The sequence below is a fragment of the Jaculus jaculus genome, chromosome 1, assembly GCF_020740685.1.
Source record: "Jaculus jaculus isolate mJacJac1 chromosome 1, mJacJac1.mat.Y.cur, whole genome shotgun sequence".
In the NCBI taxonomy this organism is placed as follows: Eukaryota; Metazoa; Chordata; class Mammalia; order Rodentia; family Dipodidae; genus Jaculus; species Jaculus jaculus.
This window is the reverse complement of record NC_059102.1, coordinates 293,121,890-293,143,051: the sequence shown is the minus strand read 5'-3', so window position 1 is coordinate 293,143,051 and position 21,162 is coordinate 293,121,890. Positions and strand designations below refer to the sequence as shown.

The window sequence follows — 21,162 nt, the reverse complement described above, 5'->3', positions numbered from 1 at the left end:
TATCACATCAGGTCAATCTGCCCACGTCCTGAGTTGATGGATCAGAGATCAGAAAAGGTTTAGCTCTTCATCTGGTGAAGAGAGTGGCTTGTGTGTAGTTAATGACCTGGAGCATTGGGCTGTGTATGAACAACTTTAAAGAAAAAAAAAGAAGAAGAAAAGAAATGCTGTAAAATCCCCAAATGTGAGTGAAAGCCACTCAAGCCGAAATCCAACCACATACCCGCCAGAAGAAGAGGGTGAGCCCTCCACACTACAAAGAAAGGTTACGCGGTCCTGCTGTGCCCCCCCCCCCCCGGGGCAAGGAGTAGATCGGGAAGAGTTAAGTTCTGGGCCAGTCCCAGGCAAATGCTGGAAACCAGGGGAAACTGTCTTGCTCTCACATACTATGGCTTAGGCGGCTCTCCTTAGCAAGGACATGAACAGACACCTGCAATATGCTTTCCTCTGAATGGCTTGATCTGCAGATGGCCAGGCGGTCCTAGGAGTAAGAGGGGAAGCCTAACATAAGTCTCACTGTTGGACTGGGAGACAAGACAGTCTGGGTTTGTGCTGCCCCCAGGAATATCCCTGATGGCTCTTCTGTCTTAGCTTCCCTGCCTTGCAGAGCCGGCGGGGATGCAGGCACAGGAAATCTCGGGATCCTGGCCCCAGCATGATGATAGATGAGTCCCAAGTTGCTGAAACTAGATGAGAACTTCTTATGATGACTGTGTAATGGGCTGGAGAGATGGCTTAGAGGTTAAGGTGTCTGCCTACAAAGCCAAAGGACCCCGGTTCAATTCCTCAGGACCCACGTAACCCAGATGCACAAGGCGGCGCATGCATCTGGAGTTGGTTTGCAGTGGCTGAAGGACCTGACTTGCCCATTCTGCCTCTCTCGCTCTCACTGAAATAAATAAACTAAAAAAAAAAATCTATTTATTTGCAAAGAGCGGAACTGAGTGCACCAGAGCCTTTTGCCAGTGCAAATAAACTGCAGGTGCATGTGCCACTTTGGGCATCTGACTTTACATGGGTACTGGGGAATCGAACCCAGGCAGTCAGGGTTTGCTAGCAAATGTCTTTGACTGCTGAACCATCTCCCTAGCCCTTGTATGAACAACTGTTGTTGAGACCATCTACTCAGATTTCCTGGGGAACCAATCACATGCATCTGGCATGCGTTTTATTTTCTGGCAGTGTTTTTAAAGACCTCCCCCATGCCTGAGATCAATGAGCAAACCACGGCTATGGCACCCAAGCCTAAAGTGTGTCATATGGCCTGCCCTGTGTCTAAGGAATCCCGTTTTAGGTGTGTAGGAAGTGGGCTTGGCTGCCATGATCTTTCGACAACACAGTTGCTGGCTCCACAGTGAACATTTCCAGAAATTGCTTCTGGTACCAACCACATCCTTTGCTTCTCGTCCCCTTGCCTTCTCTCCCTCCAACATGGATAGCCAAATTAGAGCTGTAATTACAAAGGGCAAAGATGTGACTCACTCCTGTTTTGTTTTTATTCCTTTATAGCTTTATGCAGATGCCTTCTTAATCGTGGTGCCAATGACCCTGCCGTAGGAACCACGGGTGAGATCTGAGCATGGAATCTCAGCTCCCCGACCAGCTAATAAGAATCAGTGATGCAGTCGAGAGGAATGAGCAGGGCCCCAGGCCTAAAAGACATGCAATGTCCTTGACATCTGCTCACTTTCTTGAGCAGGATTTGATTTCCAGAGAACTCTTTTTTTTTTTTTTTTTTTTTTTTTTTGGTTTTTCGAGTTAGGGTCTCACTCTGGCTCAGGCTGGAATTCACTATGTAGTCTCAGGGTGGCCTCGAACTCTCAGCGATCCTCCTACCTCTGCCTCCCGAGTGCTGGGATTAAAGGCGTGTGCCACCATGCCCGGCTTCCAGAGAACTCTTGATGTTCCATCGGCCTGGTTCTCTGAGGAGCAGCAAGGGTTCAGGTTCTGAGGCAATGCAGGCATGAATGCAGATTACAGCCATGCTACGTGGGTGAAGAAGGCATGGCTGACAGTGCTATAGAGTCAGTGTGGTGCAGCAGTCAGTGAATGGCTTCATCTGGCCACTGGACAAGGGAGGGGAGCCCAAGGTGGCACTTGGGAGCAGAATGGCAGAATGCTGGCGTGGCTTCTTCGCCGGACTCAGTCCCATTTGGCCTCTCCAGTCAGCTGTCCATTCCCCTTCGTCCTCGTGGCCCTTCCACTCTCGTGAGTTTGGCATCCATGAGTACTGATTTGGTCCTGTAGAGAGCACTCAGGGATAGAGAGTACCGATTGTGACACTACTACTCTGTTATTTAAGAATATCTAGCTAGGGCTGGAGAGATGGCTTAGCGGTTAAGGCACTTGCCTACTAAGCCAAAGGACCCAGGTTCGATTCCCCAGTACCCACGTAAGCCAGATGCACAAGGGGGCGCATGCATCTGGAGTTCATTTGCAGTGACTGGAGGCCCTGACACGCCCATTCTCTCTCTGTCTGACTCCTTTCTCTCTGTCTCTCTCTCTCTCTCTCTCTCTCCCTCCCCCCCCTTGAAAATAAATGAATAAATAGAATACCTAGCGGGGTGTCATGGTACACACATGTAATCTCAGCTACTCAGGAGGCTGAGCAGGAGGATACCAAGGTCAAAGGCAGCCAGAGCTATAGAGTGACTTGAAGATCACCTAGGGCAACTTAGTGAGACCATATAACACAATAAAAAGTTTTTTTTAAAAAAAAAAAAAAAGGAAGAAAGAGGGCAGAGAATATAGCCCAGTGGTTCAGCACTTGTGCAGCATGCACACGGCCATAGCGTGAAAGAAGAAGAGGAGGGAAGGACTTATCTAAATCTAGTGGAAACACCATCCATATCCCTGAGCTTGACTCTCACTTGTCTTTGTTTCCATAGACCCCAGCACAGGGTACACGAAACTTATTGAGTGATTGAGCAGCACAGATAGAACTTCTGGGCTGCAAACACAGGCAGAAGCACACAAAAGATGGAGATGTGGTCAGGAAGAGGCCTGTGGCTCACGCAATAGGAGATGGTGGTGGCGGTTTGGAGCAGCATGGAGATACACAGCGAGTACACTGCCAGGAAACGCAGTCCACAGGGACTTGGGAAAGGGGGCATCCAGACACGAGGGAAAGAGCCCATGTTGCACACTCGGACCAAATCCAGAAACTGGCTCTCGTCACAGCTGTGTGTCACGGGCTGATGGCTTACACTCTCTGATCCTGTATCTGCACCAATAAAATTTGGATAATGATATTTACTTGCCTGGGAAATTGGAGAAATATATACACACAGTTTCGCAATTGGTAATTGGTAGTTTTTATTTGGTTGAAGTTACTTGTGTCAAGCATTTATACAGGAGGGATTTGAGGGGTCTGTGACAAAAATGGAAAATACAGAACTCTGCCTAGGTTTCTAAGCCAGTGCTTTCCTATGGTAGAAAAACCTCCTAATAGAGAGAGTATTAAAATAGGATGCTTCCACACATTGATCTTCCTGGCTTACTTGTGGCATAAACATGTTGAATAGCCTGTGCTAACTTTTGAGCTGTGGTTATAGGAGTCAGTGATTCAGTGGCTTAGGTACAGCCGAATCCCTGTCTTTTTTTTTTTTTTTCCTGTGTAAAGTTTCGTTTTAATTCTTATAGCTTTTTAAATTATTTATTTATTTTACTTATTTGAGAGAGAGAGAAAGGGGGGGAGGGGAATGGACACACCAGGGCCTTCACACACATGTGCCACCTTGTGCATCTGGCTTACATGGGTACTGGGGAATTGAACCTGGGTTCTTTGGCATCACAGTCAAACGCCTTAAACACTAAGCCATCTCTCCAGCCCTCCTACAGGTTTTTTTTTTTTTGAAGCTTTTATAAGCCTTTTTTATAAGTGCTCATTAATACTAGCCTCAAAATGCTTATAACAGTAATAGCAATAACAAGTTAGGCAAGACAGCTCCCAACAAACTCACAGAAGTAGTAAGACTGGCTTCTTTGAGTCCTTCAATCAGCTTAATTTCTGGGTTAAGAATAATGTAGGAGTTCAGTGGACTCAGAAATAAAATAGGACAATGGAAGATACAATATGAGGAATTAAAACATTGGACTCTTGCCTTCAGGGTGCTTCTAATCTAGAACCATAATTTTTGAGTTGGAGAGAACTTCAGAGCATACCATATCTAATTTATTCCCATTTATCTCCCCTACAACAAATGTATATCAGTCAGGACAGAATCAGGAGGCATAGTGTGCTGTGTACATCTCTTTTAAAAAAATATTCTGCGATCTTTTGTTATCTCTGGATAACTGGAGGCCTAATCAGCTCATTCATAGAGAATGCATCCTTGTACCTGAGCTTCCTGGACTGCCTCTTTTTTTTTTTTTTTTTTTGAGGTAGGGTCTCACTCTAGCTCAGGCTGACCTGAAATTCACTCTGTAGTCTCAGGGTGGCCTCGAATTCATGGCAATCCTCCTACCTCTGCCTCCCAAGTGCTGGGATTAAAGGCTGCTGGACTGCCTCATTTTAAGCCCACTTTGTAAAGAGATCTACCAAAAAGAGGAGCACCAAAATGTTTTAAGCTCACATTTTCAAAATTGACTATAGAAGGTTTGGGGCTGGTAAGTACAAGCAGCCTCCTGTCTGGGAACTTAACAAACTAAAAGCAGACACAAGGAGCCAGGTGAGCATGTGATTCCCAGACACAGGCCCAGAACAGTGTGGACTCTATTTACAACATTAGAACATCAAAAGGATTTGTTGTCAAAATATATACAGAAGTACTATTAGTACAAAGTAGTAAAAACCATCTCATAAATTTCTGAGTAAATATCCTTGAAATCCTCTGACGTGCATACAACAAAGTTCACGCAGCATTCTGTGTTCTGTAGCAAAAAGAAAGAACCACAGAATCAGCTTAAGTCTCCAGCAGTTAGAGGACAAACTACAAATAAAAGTCCTCTGTGTTCCTGTAACACAGTAGTGTGCAGCAGTCAAAAGAAACCATCCATACATCCATACATTCATACAGACAGACAGCCACAGTTAAGCTCAAGTGACCAGACGGAAGTGCAAAACATGCATGTTACATAAATTAAAAATACAAAGTACAATAAGATATTGATAGATCCTCACTCAACAGATAGTTAGAAAGCACCATTTGTGTACTGGGTATTGACAACCACACAACACACACGTGTGCATGTGCATTGATAAACACACAATACACACATGCACATGTGCAAAAAGGTACATGCATGTGGCCATGCTGTTATGTTAAATATTTAAAATGGCAAGTGTTTATAATGTTCACACATGCATAAAAAACTACAGTAAATTTTGTATAGTGTACATAGCATAGTATCATTATATGAAATAATATTCAATAAATATAATACTAAGGGACCTAAAATAAGGCTCATCAATGCTTAACATGCCAGAGTCCAATTCTCAACACCAAAAAGTAAAGTAGGCTAGAAGAACAATTTCATTTCTTTTTTTTTTTTTTTATTTGAGAGTGAGAGACACAGAGAGAAAGACAGATAGAGGGAGAGAGAAAGAATGGGCGCGCCAGGGCTTCCAGCCTCTGCAAACGAACTCCAGACGCGTGCGCCCCCTTGTGCATCTGGCTAACGTGGGACCTGGGGAACCGAGCCTCGAACCGGGGTCCTTAGGCTTCACAGGCAAGCGCTTAACCGCTAAGCCATCTCTCCAGCCCCAATTTCATTTCTTACATGGGAGGGTGAAGTACATGTTACTAATTATCACTAGTTCTTATGTCCGCATCATAAAAATACAGTGTTTTGTCCATTCTTTTTACTGTGCTATAATCTTTGTTAATTTCTCAAAGTCAAAAGAAGCGCTGTGTAAACAGGAAGATGCTTATGACAACTTGTCACGGGGGAAACAGCAGATTGCCCAGTGGTCACTGGCTGCGCTCACGCCTTCCACTGCACACAGACATGCACAGCTGACTGGAGGGAAATTGCCAGGAAGTGCTAACACAGGGCAGCGAGCCATGCTCTGTGTCGCCCAAACACGCCTGTCCCCAAGGCCTGTCATAGTCACGCCACAGATGCAGCTAACTTGCCTGGTTCTCTATGAGTTGCTGTTCTAGTTGGCCACTTGGTCAGGTGTGAAACAACTCTTAACTTAAACGGCTCTTCTTCATACCCCATTAAGCTGACAGTCAGCACATACTCATACGCAGCTCTGCCAGCTCACCCTCTTGTGTGTTGTTTGGGTCTCCCTCTGTTGTCATCCTCCAGCATGCTCATTCTCAGGAAAAGTTTTGGGTCAGCCTGGCCAGATGATGACTCAGGCCTCACTGTGGAGTCCCAGGGACCCAGCTTATCTTCTTCTACAGTGCATGTGGTTTGGCCACCTTAGCTATGCCCTGGAAGAGGAAGGAAGCCAACCTGACGTTGACCCTGACCAGGGATAAGCACTCCACAGCTCACCTTCCTGTCTGGCCAGTCCATTGTTCTCGGCCTTCTGCAGCTCCCGTGGGTTCTTTCAGCTTATGCTTCCTGTTCTGAAAGTCCTGTGGTCCACAGCAGTGGCACTCCCCTTGTGGGGTGAAGAGGAGGAAAGCAACTAAGTTAAAAATAGGGCTGGAGAGATGGCTTAGTGGTTAAGGTGCTTGCCTGCAAAGCCTAAGGACCCATGTTCAACTCTCCAGATCCCACTTAGCCAGATGCACAAAGGTGAGGCAAGTGCAAGGTCACACATGCCCACTAGGTGGAGCAAGCATCTGGAGTTCGATTGCAGTGGCTAAGGACCTGGCATGCCAACCTCCCCCACCTTCTCTCTCTCTTAAAAGAAATTGGGCAGTCCCCTGTCCCTCCCTGGTGGACCCAATCTCTGAAACAGTAGGAATAGCATCTTCCTCCACTTCCTCTGCCATGAATAACAAGGTCAGTCACCAACTAGAGAGCCTCAGGGGTTAAAAGAGTGCTAAGTAATTTGTCTGAAAGCACATCTCTGTCAGAATCAAATGAATCAACACCTGAGATTTGCTAAAGCCATTGTGCACACAGAAATGAATCTTGGAGGAGACCCACAAAGTCTTCATCTACCAAGTGGATTGTTCTAGATTCTTCTGGCTTGGGGGTAATGGACTGGTATCTGAATCTTAATTCTTATACCTGATAATACATTAAATAAGACATAGTCTCGAATTAAGTTAACCTAGGTAACCTGGAAATCTTCCACAAAGAATTCCACAGAAATTTATAGTATATTTATTCATTGTTACAAAAAAAAGTTATAATTGGAAATTTTAGCATGGTACAAAGTGCAAGAAAGACAAAATAAATAATTAATAATTAAGTCTGTCATAGGATGGTAACCGTATTAAAAAAACATGCACATAAACAGCAACTCAAATGAAAATTCTGATTGGGGAGGTGGGATAGCAGGTAAATTTAATTTTGATTATGAATATTTTCTGGTGTGTGGAACATGCACAATATTTTATAAGCTGGCATTTTACAGAATTCTGGTTTCATCTTGGGAGAAGTACCTCTCAAGATGGAACTCAGCTCTGCTGTTTGATCCTTGGGGAAAGGGCAAAGCCTTCAAGCAGCATGGGCCTCAGAGGGCACAAATCGATGGTGGTTCTGTTTTCTGGGACAGGAGCAGACAGGCTACAGGAACCAGGCCACATCTAGCCCAAGAGACAAGAATGGGTGTTTTTGTTTTTTTTTTTTTTTTTGCATGTCTATGTATGTGTGGTATGTATGCATGTTTGCATGTGTGTGGCCACATGTCAAGTGTCTTCATTGACTTCTCTCCCCTTTACTTATTGAGATATTTATTGGATTTGTTTACGAAAGTCCAATAATAGCAGCATGCAGGCTTGAGGATTAAGGAACCCAGTAGATAGCTGCTCAGTCCATGAGGCTGGATGCCTCAGCAGTCCCAATCCGCACTGAAGGCCTGGAGGCTTCCTGGAGAGCCGCTGGTCTGCAGTACACGTGGAAAGGCTGGGGGAGACTTGCTTCCAGTGCCTACAAGGGATTAGCCAGAACTGCATCGCAGCACTTGAAGCAGGTGGGAGGAAGGGATCCTTTTCTCCCAGAGCTTCCTTACATAAAACCCTCCTCTGGAAGGGTTTCTTCCAGAAGCGGGGAAAGACTTCTTCCTTCAGTCAATCCTTCCTGGAAGCAACCTCAGAGAGCCACCCAGGAGGAACTGCTGTGGATTCCTAATCAGATCAAGTTGACAAGAGAACTTCACCATCACAGGATCTCCAGCATGAACCCAGAGCCTGCCAATTCAGGGGAGTCTCACTGGCCACCTGTTCCCTCCTCTGAGTGCTAGGTCATGTGCAGCCTCCCTTTCTGCCAGGCGTTCACGCGGGAGCTGCGTGTCTGAGCTCAGGTCCGTGTGTCTGCATGGGAGGTGCTTTTCCCACGGAGCCATCTCCCCAACCCAAGAACAAGTTTCCCATGTTTAAAGAACTGGAGTGGGTGTGGAGCCAAAAGAGGGGAAAAAATCCAGTTTGAAAAATTACATGGACTTAGTTTTCTGTATCTACAGATAAAGATGTTTGTCTTTTTATTGTTGTTTTGCACTGTGTAGCCCAGGCTGACCTCAAATTTACAACCCTCCTGCCTCTAGGGGATGCCTGGAGTGCGCCACCAAGTCCAGCGCCCAGGTGTTCTCAGTCACACTTGTTTGGTTGAGTCTCTGGCTGTTGGCATGCAGAGCAGAGCCCATGCCGTCCGCTGCGGAGCTGAGCTGCGGCCGAGGCCAGACGGAATGCAAAGCTGAAAACATTTTCTTTTATTATATATATTTTTATTGACAACTTCTATACTTACAGACAACAGACCATGGTATTTCCCTCCCCCCCACCTTCCCCTTCATAACTCTGCCCTCCGTCATATCCCCTCCTTCTGCCCATTAGTCTCCCTTTTAGTTTGATGTCATCGTCTTTTTCTCCTCTCGTGAGGGTCTTGTGTGGGTATTGCTAGGCACTGTGAGGTCTGGGATATCGAGGCCAGATTCTGTCCAGACAGTTGTATGTAGGGAGTGGTACCCTTCCATTGGCTCTTACGTTCTTTCTGCCACCTCTTCTGCAATGGACCCTGAGCCTTGGAGGGTGTGAGATGTTTCAGTGCTGGACACTCCTCCGACCCTTCTTCCCAGCACTATGTTGCCTTTTGGGCCATCCCAGTGGTCATTGCCATCTGAAAAGAGAAGCTTCCAGAAGTGAGAGTAACATTAATATATGAGTATGAACATTAAGTGTAGTGATTTCAGGGCAATTTGGTGAGAGTAATATATACATTTATCCAGACAAGAGCGGACTTTATACCCCTAAGGCTCATGACCTCCCCTGCCATAGGCTTTTGATTAGGTTTTCAGTACCAGGCACGTATTCTCCTAGCTGGTCTTTCTCAGAGGAAGGGTGCCAGTCCCTGCACTGGGGACTTCGACTCAGTGTGACCTGGAGAATGTAGACAACCCCAGTTCTTTATCTTTGTCCTCTTTTTCGTCACTCCTGCTTGTGGGGAGGGAGGGACTCAAGTGACTGAGTGCCACCGTCAGAGGGTTTGAGAAATGTGTGCCTTAAAGCATCTCAACTACCCCTGCTGTTGGCGGAATGGCCATGTGGATGTAAGAAACGCTTCGTGGGGGTTTACATCAGTTTAGTTAATACTCATTCACTCTGGGAAGTGAAAAACTCACTGTACAGGTCTGCCGTCACTGCCGCTATTACAACATTGATCCTTCCTGTATATGGTCAAAGAAGCAGTCAGAGGCCGTCATACTCCACGACTCATTACCAACCAGACACTTTCCAACTGAAATCATGTGGGAGTCTAATTAGAATAAAGCTCATTAGTGACGGAGACGGCCATTAATGCCTCCATTGATTTTCCTAATGAAGTAAGCTGGGGGAGGGAACTTTAACAGGGCACCTAATTATTTTGGAGTTTCTTCAGCATTAAAAGCTGTTGTTACAAATTGTCATTGGACTGTCAATGAAAATGCTACTGAAAACTGGTGTGTGAATGAGTGAAGAGGCTCAGACAGGTCCAGCCCTGGGAAAGAGGTAGAAGATGTGTGCTTCCAGCCTCGCAGCCCTGAAGGAGGAGCCGCAGCCCCCCTCCCGCTCCCAGCCTCCAGGGGTCCCCTTCCTTCCCCAGCCTCATTGCGTTTCTTCTGGAGTCTGGCCAGTGGCTCTCAGATGCTCAGGCTGGGTGATGTGGTTATCTTGTTTTTGTGTTCCTGACTCAGGAACGAAAGGTCCACACTCCCACAGAAACTTGGATCCCAGGTTGCCTCTGGTGATACCTGCAGGAACAGATTGGGAACAAAGAGAAAGGAAATGTCCACTGAGTTTATCCACAGAAATTCTGATGAAGCAAGCACACTTCGAAATGTTCTTTGCTGCAGAGAGCAGCAAAGGGCACAGGGCAAGTAAAGGCCGAGTAGGGTAAAGTAAATCAAGAACTGGAGACGGAGCTGAGGGTGTGGCTAGGAGATAACGCTTTCCTGCCACGTGTGAAGCATGAGTTCAAATCCCAGTACTGAGAGAGGAAAAAAAAAAAAAACCTATGAACTTCACATAGAAGATTCCCAGTAGATAACAAAAGAAAAGGATGAGAAAGAAGCACTTCCTACCCTCTTATGTATGACTAGCATGCATTTTGGGCACAATTATGATACAGCCAGGTGGTGCAATGGTGCACTCAGAGGAGAGAGACAGGTTCTCCTTAGAGGATGTGAAGAAGTATGAGATAAGAGAGAGAGCACATGCCCGTGAGAGAAGACATTGTGTGCATGCCCATGACAGAAGAGAGTTAATGCATGCCCATTTGGGACATGGTGCATGCTTGGTTTTGCTGGGGACTTTTTATTTTGGTGGTAGGCAGTGCCTATTTTCTCTTGCAGCATTACTGATTTTTTAAAACATTTTTATTTATTTATTTTTTAATTTTTATTTATTTATTTGAGAGTGACAGACACAGAGAGAAAGACAGATAGAGGGAGAGAGAGAATGGGCGCGCCAGGGCTTCCAGCCTCTGCAAACGAACTCCAGACGCGTGCACCCCCTTGTGCATCTGGCTAACGTGGGACCTGGGGAACTGAGCCTCAAACCAGGGTCCTTAGGCTTCACAGGCAAGCGCTTAACCGCTAAGCCATCTCTCCAGCCCTTACATGACTTTTAATATATATTGCCAAGCTACTTTTAAAAGCAGATATACCATTGCACTGCTGCCAGCAATATGTGAGAGTTACCTTTCACTTCATGCTCTCAAGAATTTGTATTTTACTATTTGTTAAATTTCTACTTTGCATCCTTTCATTATTAAAGAAGATCATCTTGGGCTGGAGAGATGGCTTAGCGGTTAAGCGCTTGCCTGTGAAGCCTAAGGACCCCGGTACGAGGCTCGGTTCCCCAGGTCCCACGTTAGCCAGATGCACAAGGGGGCGCACACGTCTGGAATTCGTTTGCAGTGGCTGGAAGCCCTGGCGCGCCCATTCTCTCTCTTGCTCTCTGCCTCTTTCTCTCTCTCTCCCTCTGTCACTCTGAAATAAATAAAAATAAACAAAAAAAAAATTAAAAGAAGATCATCTTTCTTTTGTATATGTATTTACACATGTATGGTGCACCTACATATATGTATGTGAATTGATATGTTTAGGTGTGCTCGTGACTGTGGAGGCCAGAGATATATGTCAGCTGTGTTCTATCACTCTCCACTTTTATTTTCCTCAGACAGGGTCTCTCACTTGAACACAGAGCACACTGGCTAATCTCTAGCTAGCCAGCTTGCCCTTAAGTGCTGGTCCTACCTGTGGGCTGCAGGTGGGGATTTAAGCCGTGGTCCTCAGGCTTGCACAGCAAGCACTTGTTCCACTGAGCCCTTTCCCTAGCCCTTTCCCAGATCATTTTTCTGTTTGTTTCCTGCTTGTATCCTGTTTTTACCTTATACACTACAACTTTCATCATTTGCATTAATATTAAATATTGCAGGTATTTTCTCCCATGAACAGCTTGTCTATATATGTTTTACGTATTTTTCTACCTGCAAAGGTTCATTTTTACATACTCAAATATATTGTTTCCTGTGACCTTTCCTGTTCCTTCAAAGCTTAGAGAGGTCACTCCCCCTCTTCAAACTTGACAAAAGTTCACTGTGATGCTTCATTATATTTTTAAGATTTAGCACATGGATTTTCTTGGAATCTGTTGTGTCTGGAGATCCCTTTGTTGGATACCTGATTCCCATATGGCTGAAGCCGTGTTTCTGGAATATTTTACTCTATAGTGGGGACGGGGTATTTGCTCATATTTGGATGGATCCATATTTTTCTAAGAACATTAAAAAAATGAATAATCTGTCAAAGGAGAAAGCTAAATAGAAACAGGCTAGTCACAGGAAATGGAACCCAAGTCTCTTCATCTGACAAGACATCCACTGAGTCCAGACACCAAGAGCATGCATTCTCGGGTGACTACAGAGAGACAGAATTGAGGCTCCATTGTCCCAACAGTTTCAAAAGCTGCTTAGAAAAGTATCCAACATGCACTCTCAGCAGACATCTCTGTCTAGAATGTGGGAAATAGAAGCCTGTCCCACACTGGAATAGATATCAGATAAGAAACTCTCTAGCTCCTGTCCCAGTGCTAAAATTTCAGAATTCTCTAGCTATTTTTCAAACCCCACTTATTCAATAAATAATTATTGAGTATCTAACATGTTGCCAGCACTATACTAGGTCCATGGATACAATAGTGAATTAATGTTTCTGCCCAACTGTACCTCTGTCTAAGGGCGGAGTCAGGCAAAAAGAAAGGAATTTATATGTCGATGGTGCTGGGTAGGAATGAGTAGTAAAAATAAAATGTATCAGGGTGAAAGGTGCTGCTTTACATGGAATGTCAGGGAAGAAACTGAGGTGGCATCTGAGCTGAGACATGAAAAATGAGAAGCAATGGATGGGGTGAGGGGCGAAGGGGATGCCAGCAAGGAAGGAGAAAGAATAGAACCCAGGCCCTACATTTCCTGGCTAATTTGAGGATCTGACTGATCCCCAGCTGGGCTCAGCCTCGCACCTGGATGGTTTTGTTCACTGTTGGGTTGTTGGTTTCACGTATCAATATCATCAGGACAGCTGTGAGTCATTGGTCGCCAAGCATGTGCCTAGCTTTATTAAATTCCCAGAATAATTCTGCAACTCACTTATTGTTCCCATGTCTCAGATAGGGAAGCTGAGATTCATGGCTTCCCTCTCAAGGACTCTTATTAGACTATTGCAAAGGGGAACCAGTCAGTTCACAGCTGTCGTTACGCCTGAGGAGCTTGTGCATTGGACTGGATGTGGATTCAGAAGGTACGCAGGACCTCTGTGATAGAGCCACGACTGGCTGGCTGGTCTTAGTCCATTTTAAACTTGGGTAGAAAAAGAAAAATAGGATTATTGGAGGAAGCATTCTTAAAGCCACTCTTGGAAACTGTTCCTGTTGAAACTAGGAGAAAGGATAATGTCCTTTCCTTTGCTTCTCCTCGAATTCTTAGCTTTGATATTTCAATATACAACCAAAACAATCCGTACCTTAGGACCTTAGAAAATTATTCGCTGAGTTGACATAAATTTCATTAGTTTCCAGGAAAATAATAATAGGATGACTAAGGAGAATACTCCAAGATACAAACAGAGTAGGGCATGTGTAAGAAAACCCCTAGGCAAGATATATATATGCACACATACATATACATATGTATATGTATATGATTTATTTTACTGTGTATTATATAAATATATGTACTTTGCTGTTTTGTTGTAGCACATGCTAGGCAAGCTCTGTACCACTAAACGACATTCCTAGCCCTCTCTGTAATTTTATTTTGGGACAAGGTCTCACTTAGTTGCCCAGGCTGGCCTTGAACTCATTCTATAGCTCAGGCCAGCCAGAATTCTCCTGCCTCAGCCTCCCAAATAGTTAGAATTACTGGCCCTTACCACCAAGTCCCACCTTCCCTGGGATCATTTGAATCTACACCAAAATGGTCCTGTGGTTCTTTCAAACAATCCTTCCTTGTGGGCCTCATTAGGAGTTTCCATTCCTGCAGCTTGCTTGGCCCTCCTGGAGATCTTGCAGTGTGTCCTGTGCACAAGGGGGGAATTGTGATGAACAGTCCCCGACCCTGATTTTATAAAGAGTCTTTACAAAGGCCTCCATTTTGGGTTTCTTTGGTGGGGGGGGGGAAGGTCATACTTCAGCTAAGAGAATTATTGTGTGCCCCAAGCCTGCTGGCTCCTGCTTCCTGCCTTCTGACAGCTGAAGGTTTTAAGGCTATTTCTAGCAATTCTTTAACAATTTAAATGAGACATAAAGTCTTTAACTGAAACAAGTTCCCTGATCTGTCCAATAGGGCCAGTGGGCAACTGGGGCTCCCATGGGATGTTAATGGGCCCCTCCCAGCAGGTCGCACAGTCACTTAGGACCTCACTGGATGCCATGTGGTACCTTAGGTTCAGTGTGTTTTGATTTCAAAGGGCTTTGTTACCAAAATATTTGCTTCTCTGAGCTGCCAGCATGCAATAACAAAAATGAAACTGACTTGAATTTGAATTTTCTTATAGAGCCATTACAGTCTAATAAAAAAAGACAGCACTGTGGTCTTAGATGTCTCGGAGATTTGCCCACAAGTAGCAGTGTTCCACCCCTACCTTGCAGGGTTATGAATGTGATATGAATAATGAATGAAATGATGTCTGCCATGCAACTAATGTGTTTTTGTCCTCATATTCATAGTAATTCTAGTAATTCAGGGGAACAAATACTTGAGAAGTCTGTGTTTATACAAAGGTTTTGTTTAGCTTTGGCCCTCAAAGCATGGGGTGGGAGATCCCTTCTTGTGGTAGCAGTAAACTGGAGAGACTGCAATGGTCCTTCAGCTGTAGAACCTTGCAGCTTGTTTGCAGAGCTGAAAACGGTATAATGAGTGCGTACAGCCGTTTTTATGTGTGATTTCTGCCTTGTTCCTACACGTGGCAGAGGTGTCCTCAACCCCACATGAGCTTCCTGAATCTTTGCTTAGATTTGAAGCCTGTTTTAGACATAAGGAGGAAAGAGACTTTAGGGTCTACCATACAAGTTTTATTCATACATGGATGGAGCTCTGGTCTGCGTGGGGTGCACAGCAGAGGTGGGTGGGGAAGTTCCCTGGCCTCTGTCATTTCACAGCCTGTGGTCTACACTCACCTGGCAGCCACAAGAGAGGAGGTTCCTGTTCCCCTGCCAGGAACCCAAACAAACCCAGGGTTTACAATAGCAATGGCAATGGAAGTAGCAGCAACAAAGGTTTAACTACCAGCCAGAACCCTGCATTCACACCCCTATGAGATGCAGAGCATGACTATCCCAAGAGGACCAAAGCCTGGTATTTGGCCCATGTCCCACTTTCCTCCATGAAGGTTCCATGAGCCCTGCTCTCTCCAGCTGAGCACACAATGTTCCTGACAAGGCTATTGTAAGCTTCATGCATTCAGGCCCTGTGGAGAGCATTGCTTGACATCTGTAGCATTGTTCGGATAGGCATGTGTGTCTCCTGGTTCCCACACTGGAGAGTGACCTCCTGCTGAACAGAGACCTTGAGGATCTTCCTTCTGACTCTCTCCACGTAACTCAGATAGTGTCTTCTGCATAGGCTGGCCCAAAGCGAGGATGACAATGGCTTGAGAGGTATCCCCAGAAAGAGTCACTTTTGCCTACACACTCTTCTGGGGAGCATTGGTTACCTACCTATTTTCTCTTTCCTCTAGAGGTTTTATGCAGCAAGCAAATCAAGTCTGGGGTCAACACTGGCCTCAGACACTGCAAGTTGGAGAGGTATCTGATGGTGGGAAGAGCCAAAGCATGCTAAGTAGTGACTCACGTTCTACACAGCATGCAGCGGGGCTGCTTGATCACGCATACTTTGATGCACCTCAAGACTTTATTGTATGGCAGTATTTCTTTATTTACTACACACATGTACACATGGCATACAAAAAATTATATGCCAGGGACTATTTAGAAACTATTACTCTTAACTCGTTTGATCTTCAACAGCCCGTGAGATAATTCTCAGTTTATCAATGAGGAAATAAGACCTAAAGAGTTACAATTAAGGCACCAAAACTAGTAAGAAACAAAACTAGTATTCAACCATATGGGTAATTCATTACGATGATGCTTAAATATTAAAGAAATATGAAAGAAATATGAAATATTTCCATTATATATATGTATGACAAAAACATATAAACATGTTATATATTTGAGTTATAGTTAGGTGAAAATATTGTTGTTTTAATCACTGGTCCTTTAAGGACTACATTCTAGTTATTTAGAAAATTCTGAGTTGGTTTGTTAGAAATGGTATCCATTACACTTCGTGCATGTCAGGAACAACAGTGAAACAGAGCAAACAAAAACAACAGAGACAGCACCAAAATATGTGTTTAGCAGTTTTTTCATTTTGTTTCTATAACACCTGCCTGAAATAAAGGTAGTATAAAATAGTTAACAGGAAACTAGCTAGAGACAATGGGTTGCTGATTTGTGTATGATAAGCCACTGAAGCATCCATTACCAGGTATAGATTTTGGTTATATTGTTTTGGTTCTTTACATTTACATGTCATAGAGTTGGAAAATTTTAGCTTTAAAGGTGCATTTCTCCCCAAAATAATAGCACTTACTTCGTATTTAAAAATGAAAATGCTGAGCTGGACGTGGTGGTGCATGCCTTTAATCCCAGCACTTGGGAGGCAGAGGTAGGAGGATCTCTGTGAGTTCGAGGCCACCCTGAGACTCCATAATCAATTCCAGGTCAGCCTGGACCAGGGTGAGACCCTACCTCAAAAAAAACAAAAAAATAAAGAAAATGCTGAAGAATGAAACACAATACTACGGCCTGACCTTCCACCCAGCCCTGGTCTGTATGACAGGGACACTGTGTGGGAGCAGCGCACTGTTGTCCAGTGCTGACTGATGAGGTGTTACCAAAAGCTGTGTGTTTTCACCAAGGTCACCCAAGGGCCCAGTTCTAACTGTCTTCACCATGCCTCACCTAGCAGAGAACGGATAAAGTCTTTTCAAAGCAACTGTTTCCTACAGCCCAAATCAGCCTCACCATTGTAATGGGGACCGAGCTGTAACATGCGGGCCGCGGGAAGTGAGTGGTTTGTTCTTCTCAGTGAGCAATGAGGTTCCTGGCTGAGTGGTCACTTGGATGGTTTCTTGGTGTGCGCTGAGTCTCATAGACGCTTATGATACAAGATAGTATAGATTCTTACAAGGGCTTACTTAGGGCTTGGTACACCTTTCGTGCCTGGAAATAAATATTGTCTAAAACCCTGCCAAGTGAGTGCTTCTCATGCACTGACTTTAGGCAGACCTGGGCTGCAGGCAGCTTGATGGCCTGTAATTAGTTCAGGCTCGGGTGGGAATTTTTCACTCACATGTTCTTTTTCTTTTTCCCTCCAAGGGTCGGGATTACTGTTCCGAAGAAGAGGATATCACATAGCACCGATTCTCCCACTCAGACCAGGAGCTACTGCTGTGTAAATAGGTTACACCCCAGTTGAAATCTTTGCACAGGTCGGTTCTCTTCAATGAACAGCACTATAGCAACCGAAGACCGTTCCATATCGTATGTCCCATTAAATTACAGTGTTTCTTAATGAACTTGCAGAAGAATATTGCTAAACAAAACAAAACAAAACAAAAAAAAAAACTGTTCTCGAACTTTCTTTGTTGCTGCTAGTTAAAACTTGTTGCAACTTTTCACTTCTCTTGTGTCCAGGTATGCAGCAAAATTCTGCAGTTTTCACCTTAAAGATACTATTGGTTTTCCAGATGCTCTCCAACCTATTTTCTATAAGATGAGGTAGTGGTGGACTCAGATATCAAACTTCTATTCTAGACCCGTTCCGCTTCTAAGTCAAGCGTCTCCTTCCCTCACGTTCCTCCCCGCCCACCTCTCCCCCAGCGGTCCGGAGAGGACCCGAGCCTTGCTTTTCAGTGGCACTGCGGAGCTTGGGAGATGGGATGGTTGCTATGCCAAGCATTGTTTCTCTGCTCAGAAGAAGTAGAGGAGCTGTTATCACTTAAAAACCACGTTGTGACCTGACTCCTGCCGGTGACATAGGAACAACTAGCAGGAGGTTGTTCCACTTCCTAGGGCTCCTTGTCGAGGATTGAGCTTGCAACGCTGGCTTTGCTCAGATATGGACGGAAGTGTGACCACAATCATTCTGAATCCCTCCTCCGCCTTGCTTTTTTTTTTCTAAGAAATAAACATTTTACTGTTTTTATGTACCCTTGTCTTCTCCCATTCATCCAGCTCAGTATCTTAAGATGATTTTGGTTATGGAAGTTAAGTCCTTCGCAGGGACACTGATAATTGGACTAAATGGCTCCCTAACCCATCTGTTGATAATCTACTGAGGTTTGTAAGGGCTCTAAGCAGTCAGGATGGATGGGCAGGCACCTGTGACATCTTAGGAAAGCCCGAAACCACCCTAATACCTTTCATTTTGTTAGCAAATAAAACATCCAGTTTTGTCCTTCTCCCCCATGACCATGACACACGAGCCTTGCCACTCGCTTTCCTTCTTACTTCCATCCAACACTGGGGGTGTGGAGGAAGGTGTCTGCCTACTCGAAAACATAGGACATTCATGCAGGCGATGTTATTTGGAGATGTGAAAGCCAAAAGCCCCTGGCAGTGGTGGGGAATGTTGACTGTGTGTTCAGTAGAGTTTATTTTTCCATACTATATAAAGAGAATGATCTCTTCTCAAAGACAGAAGTAATATTTTTAACAAATATTGTCACAAGTAAATAGCAATCAAAAGGAGAAAATAACTTTTGTATTTTTTTATCGTGTTTGATAGCTTTGATGAGGGTTCTCTTTGTTACTTTCAAGGGGAGGGTGCCCTATTAAATGCCACGCCAACAGTCCAGGATTGGGTTTGTCATACCCCCCAACACACACAAAAGAAAAAAAAAAAGGAGGAGGAGGAGGAGGAGGAAGAGTGCGGTACGTTTCTCTTGGGGTTGTGAGTTTCCAGGGTCTGGGTATCAGCCACACTGCCACCTTCAGGAGGTGAATAGTAATGATGAGGGGTAATTAAGATGTTCCCCGTTGTCAAAAGATGGCCTGCCACAAAATAGAATGAGGAGCCAACTTCGCTCTTATATTTCCAGATCTATGCACAAGACAGATAGTACTCTTGATGTGCAGACAGATCTCGTCTCCTTTCGGACCTGAGGCAGCGAAAGCGAGAGGAAGGAAACTCGGTCAAGTGCCATTGGAAATGGACTCAAATGTTAGCAACAAAATCCCTTAATTCTTGCAGCCAGTGGCAGCTATTTTGGGGAGCAGCTGTGGTTGTTACATAAATAGAGATGTAGCCAGAATCTAAGGCTTTTTATCCAGCTTCAAGCAGAAAAAAAATGCAGGGAGGGTCAAGTAATCTGGGGTTTTAAGTTCCTTTCCCTGGTATGGTTTTTGGCTAAGTGACGAAAATAGCTTTCCTCAACTGTAAATGGACACTGCAAAACCCCACCTCAACCTTGTTCACCGGGGACTCTGTTCACTGTTGTGTGGATGACCTTTTCTGGGATCTCACATTCTTATCAAGCAAGAATGAAGCGAATGCTAATGTCTTCCATTTGACTCCTTTACTTGGTGTCTCCAACAGTGTCTTCCCAGAAAATCACCACCCTATACCCAAAGATGAAACACACTCATACGATTTTTCTCCCAGTCATGTTTAGCATTTTGACACATCCCACGTTTCTTGGGAACCTGACTTTTGAGTGTTAATAAAACCCTATGTGTTGTTCCCCTGAACCAGAGACTTTTCACTTGAAGTTCTGTCTCCTGTGTTTAACACTGGTTACATATGTACAAAAGTGATTTCATCTTTGAACACACCTGGTACCTGTACAAATAGGTCCCAGAAATTGTGGGGTGGTTGAGTTGGGTTGTTATGAAATGATTCATTCTGTTAGCAGCACTCAAAACTGTTTGTTTTCCATTTGTTGGTTCCAATCATAAAATTGTCAAGTGATTTGTGTTTGTACTTTATTTTTCTATATCTTCTGAAAGGGTCTAAATTAAAAATATCTTGCCCCCTCCCCCCATGCGTCAGAACACTAAGCAGATTGTCACAGGTACAGTGAAAAAGAAACCATCTAGTGTTACATGCGGGTACATTCTGCTGACACATCTGTAGGACTCTGAGAGTTGGAAGGAGGGAGGAAGAGAGAGAGGCAGGTGGACTGGTAGGTAGAGGGAGGAAACTGATGAGAAAATGGCTGAGAAGCATTTCGGAGAGCTGCTGGCATGGCTGTGTGCCGGAACAGTGGGCCAGTGGCCACTGGATGGGGGGTGACTGCCAGCAAGATTTACGGCTGCGTTACTCACGCCTCGTGTCCTCCGAGTTGTAGAGTTGTAAAAGTTCAGCAGTATGTGCGCAGCTTTCTTTTGCTTGGCGGAGATTCAGGACCATGGAGTACCGCTCTCATAATTGAATACGTGTTTGTTACTGGCAGACGAACTTAAAAGAGGCTTTTACTTCTGTGACGCCTCCTAGCCCCAAGGCTTAAGCAGGAGCATAGAGTGGCCTTATGGTCTATTTAGGGACAAAGAAGGCACAAAGTCCAGAGATGAGAAAACTAGGTCAGCCCTTAGAAACAGTGTGGCCACCCAGCAGCCTGCTAAGTAGCTGCTCTGTCCCTAATTGCCATGTAGGCTCTCAGCCTGGACTTCCATGAGTCCCATACGAAATATCTGCCCCCAGGAGTGATCTTGATTCTTAGGCCCCCTAGCACCTGCCTGCTCCCTTCTACAGGTGAGAAAGCCCTTCTCTGTCAGACATACTCATATCAAAGAGGCCCGTGGCAGTGAGCTGACAGCCAGGGATGATGAAACCCGCTTCTTGGTCCCAGTTGATGTCATCCAACATTGAGATATAACTTTGTCCTCCCCCCAACTTCAACCTCACCACCTTTTTTCTTTCTACTAGCAGCAGGACACCTAAAAGCCTGCTTAAGAACACATTATACCTCTTCTGAATTTTACCTCAGTAGCCTGCAATGCAGGTTGACATATTGATAAGCCCTGCTTAGACTCTACATGACCATTTCAAAGT

At 44.8% G+C, this 21,162-nt stretch overlaps 1 protein-coding gene across 3 annotated transcripts in view; it reads left to right on the top strand.

Moving 5' to 3' along the window:
• Positions 1-20,079, top strand: part of C1H1orf21 (chromosome 1 C1orf21 homolog) — a 236,998-nt gene extending 216,919 nt beyond the window's left edge. For 2 of the 3 annotated variants that reach the window (XM_045151949.1, XM_004658714.2), the window contains exon 6: positions 17,487-20,079. In XM_045151949.1, the coding sequence (XP_045007884.1) occupies positions 17,487-17,525 (39 nt within the window). In that variant the 3' untranslated portion in view covers positions 17,526-20,079. Of the gene's footprint in view, positions 1-2,888; positions 3,269-17,486 lie in introns of those variants that run through there. The other variant, XM_045151956.1, reaches the window with a different exon arrangement.
• Positions 20,080-21,162: the final 1,083 nt, after the last annotated feature.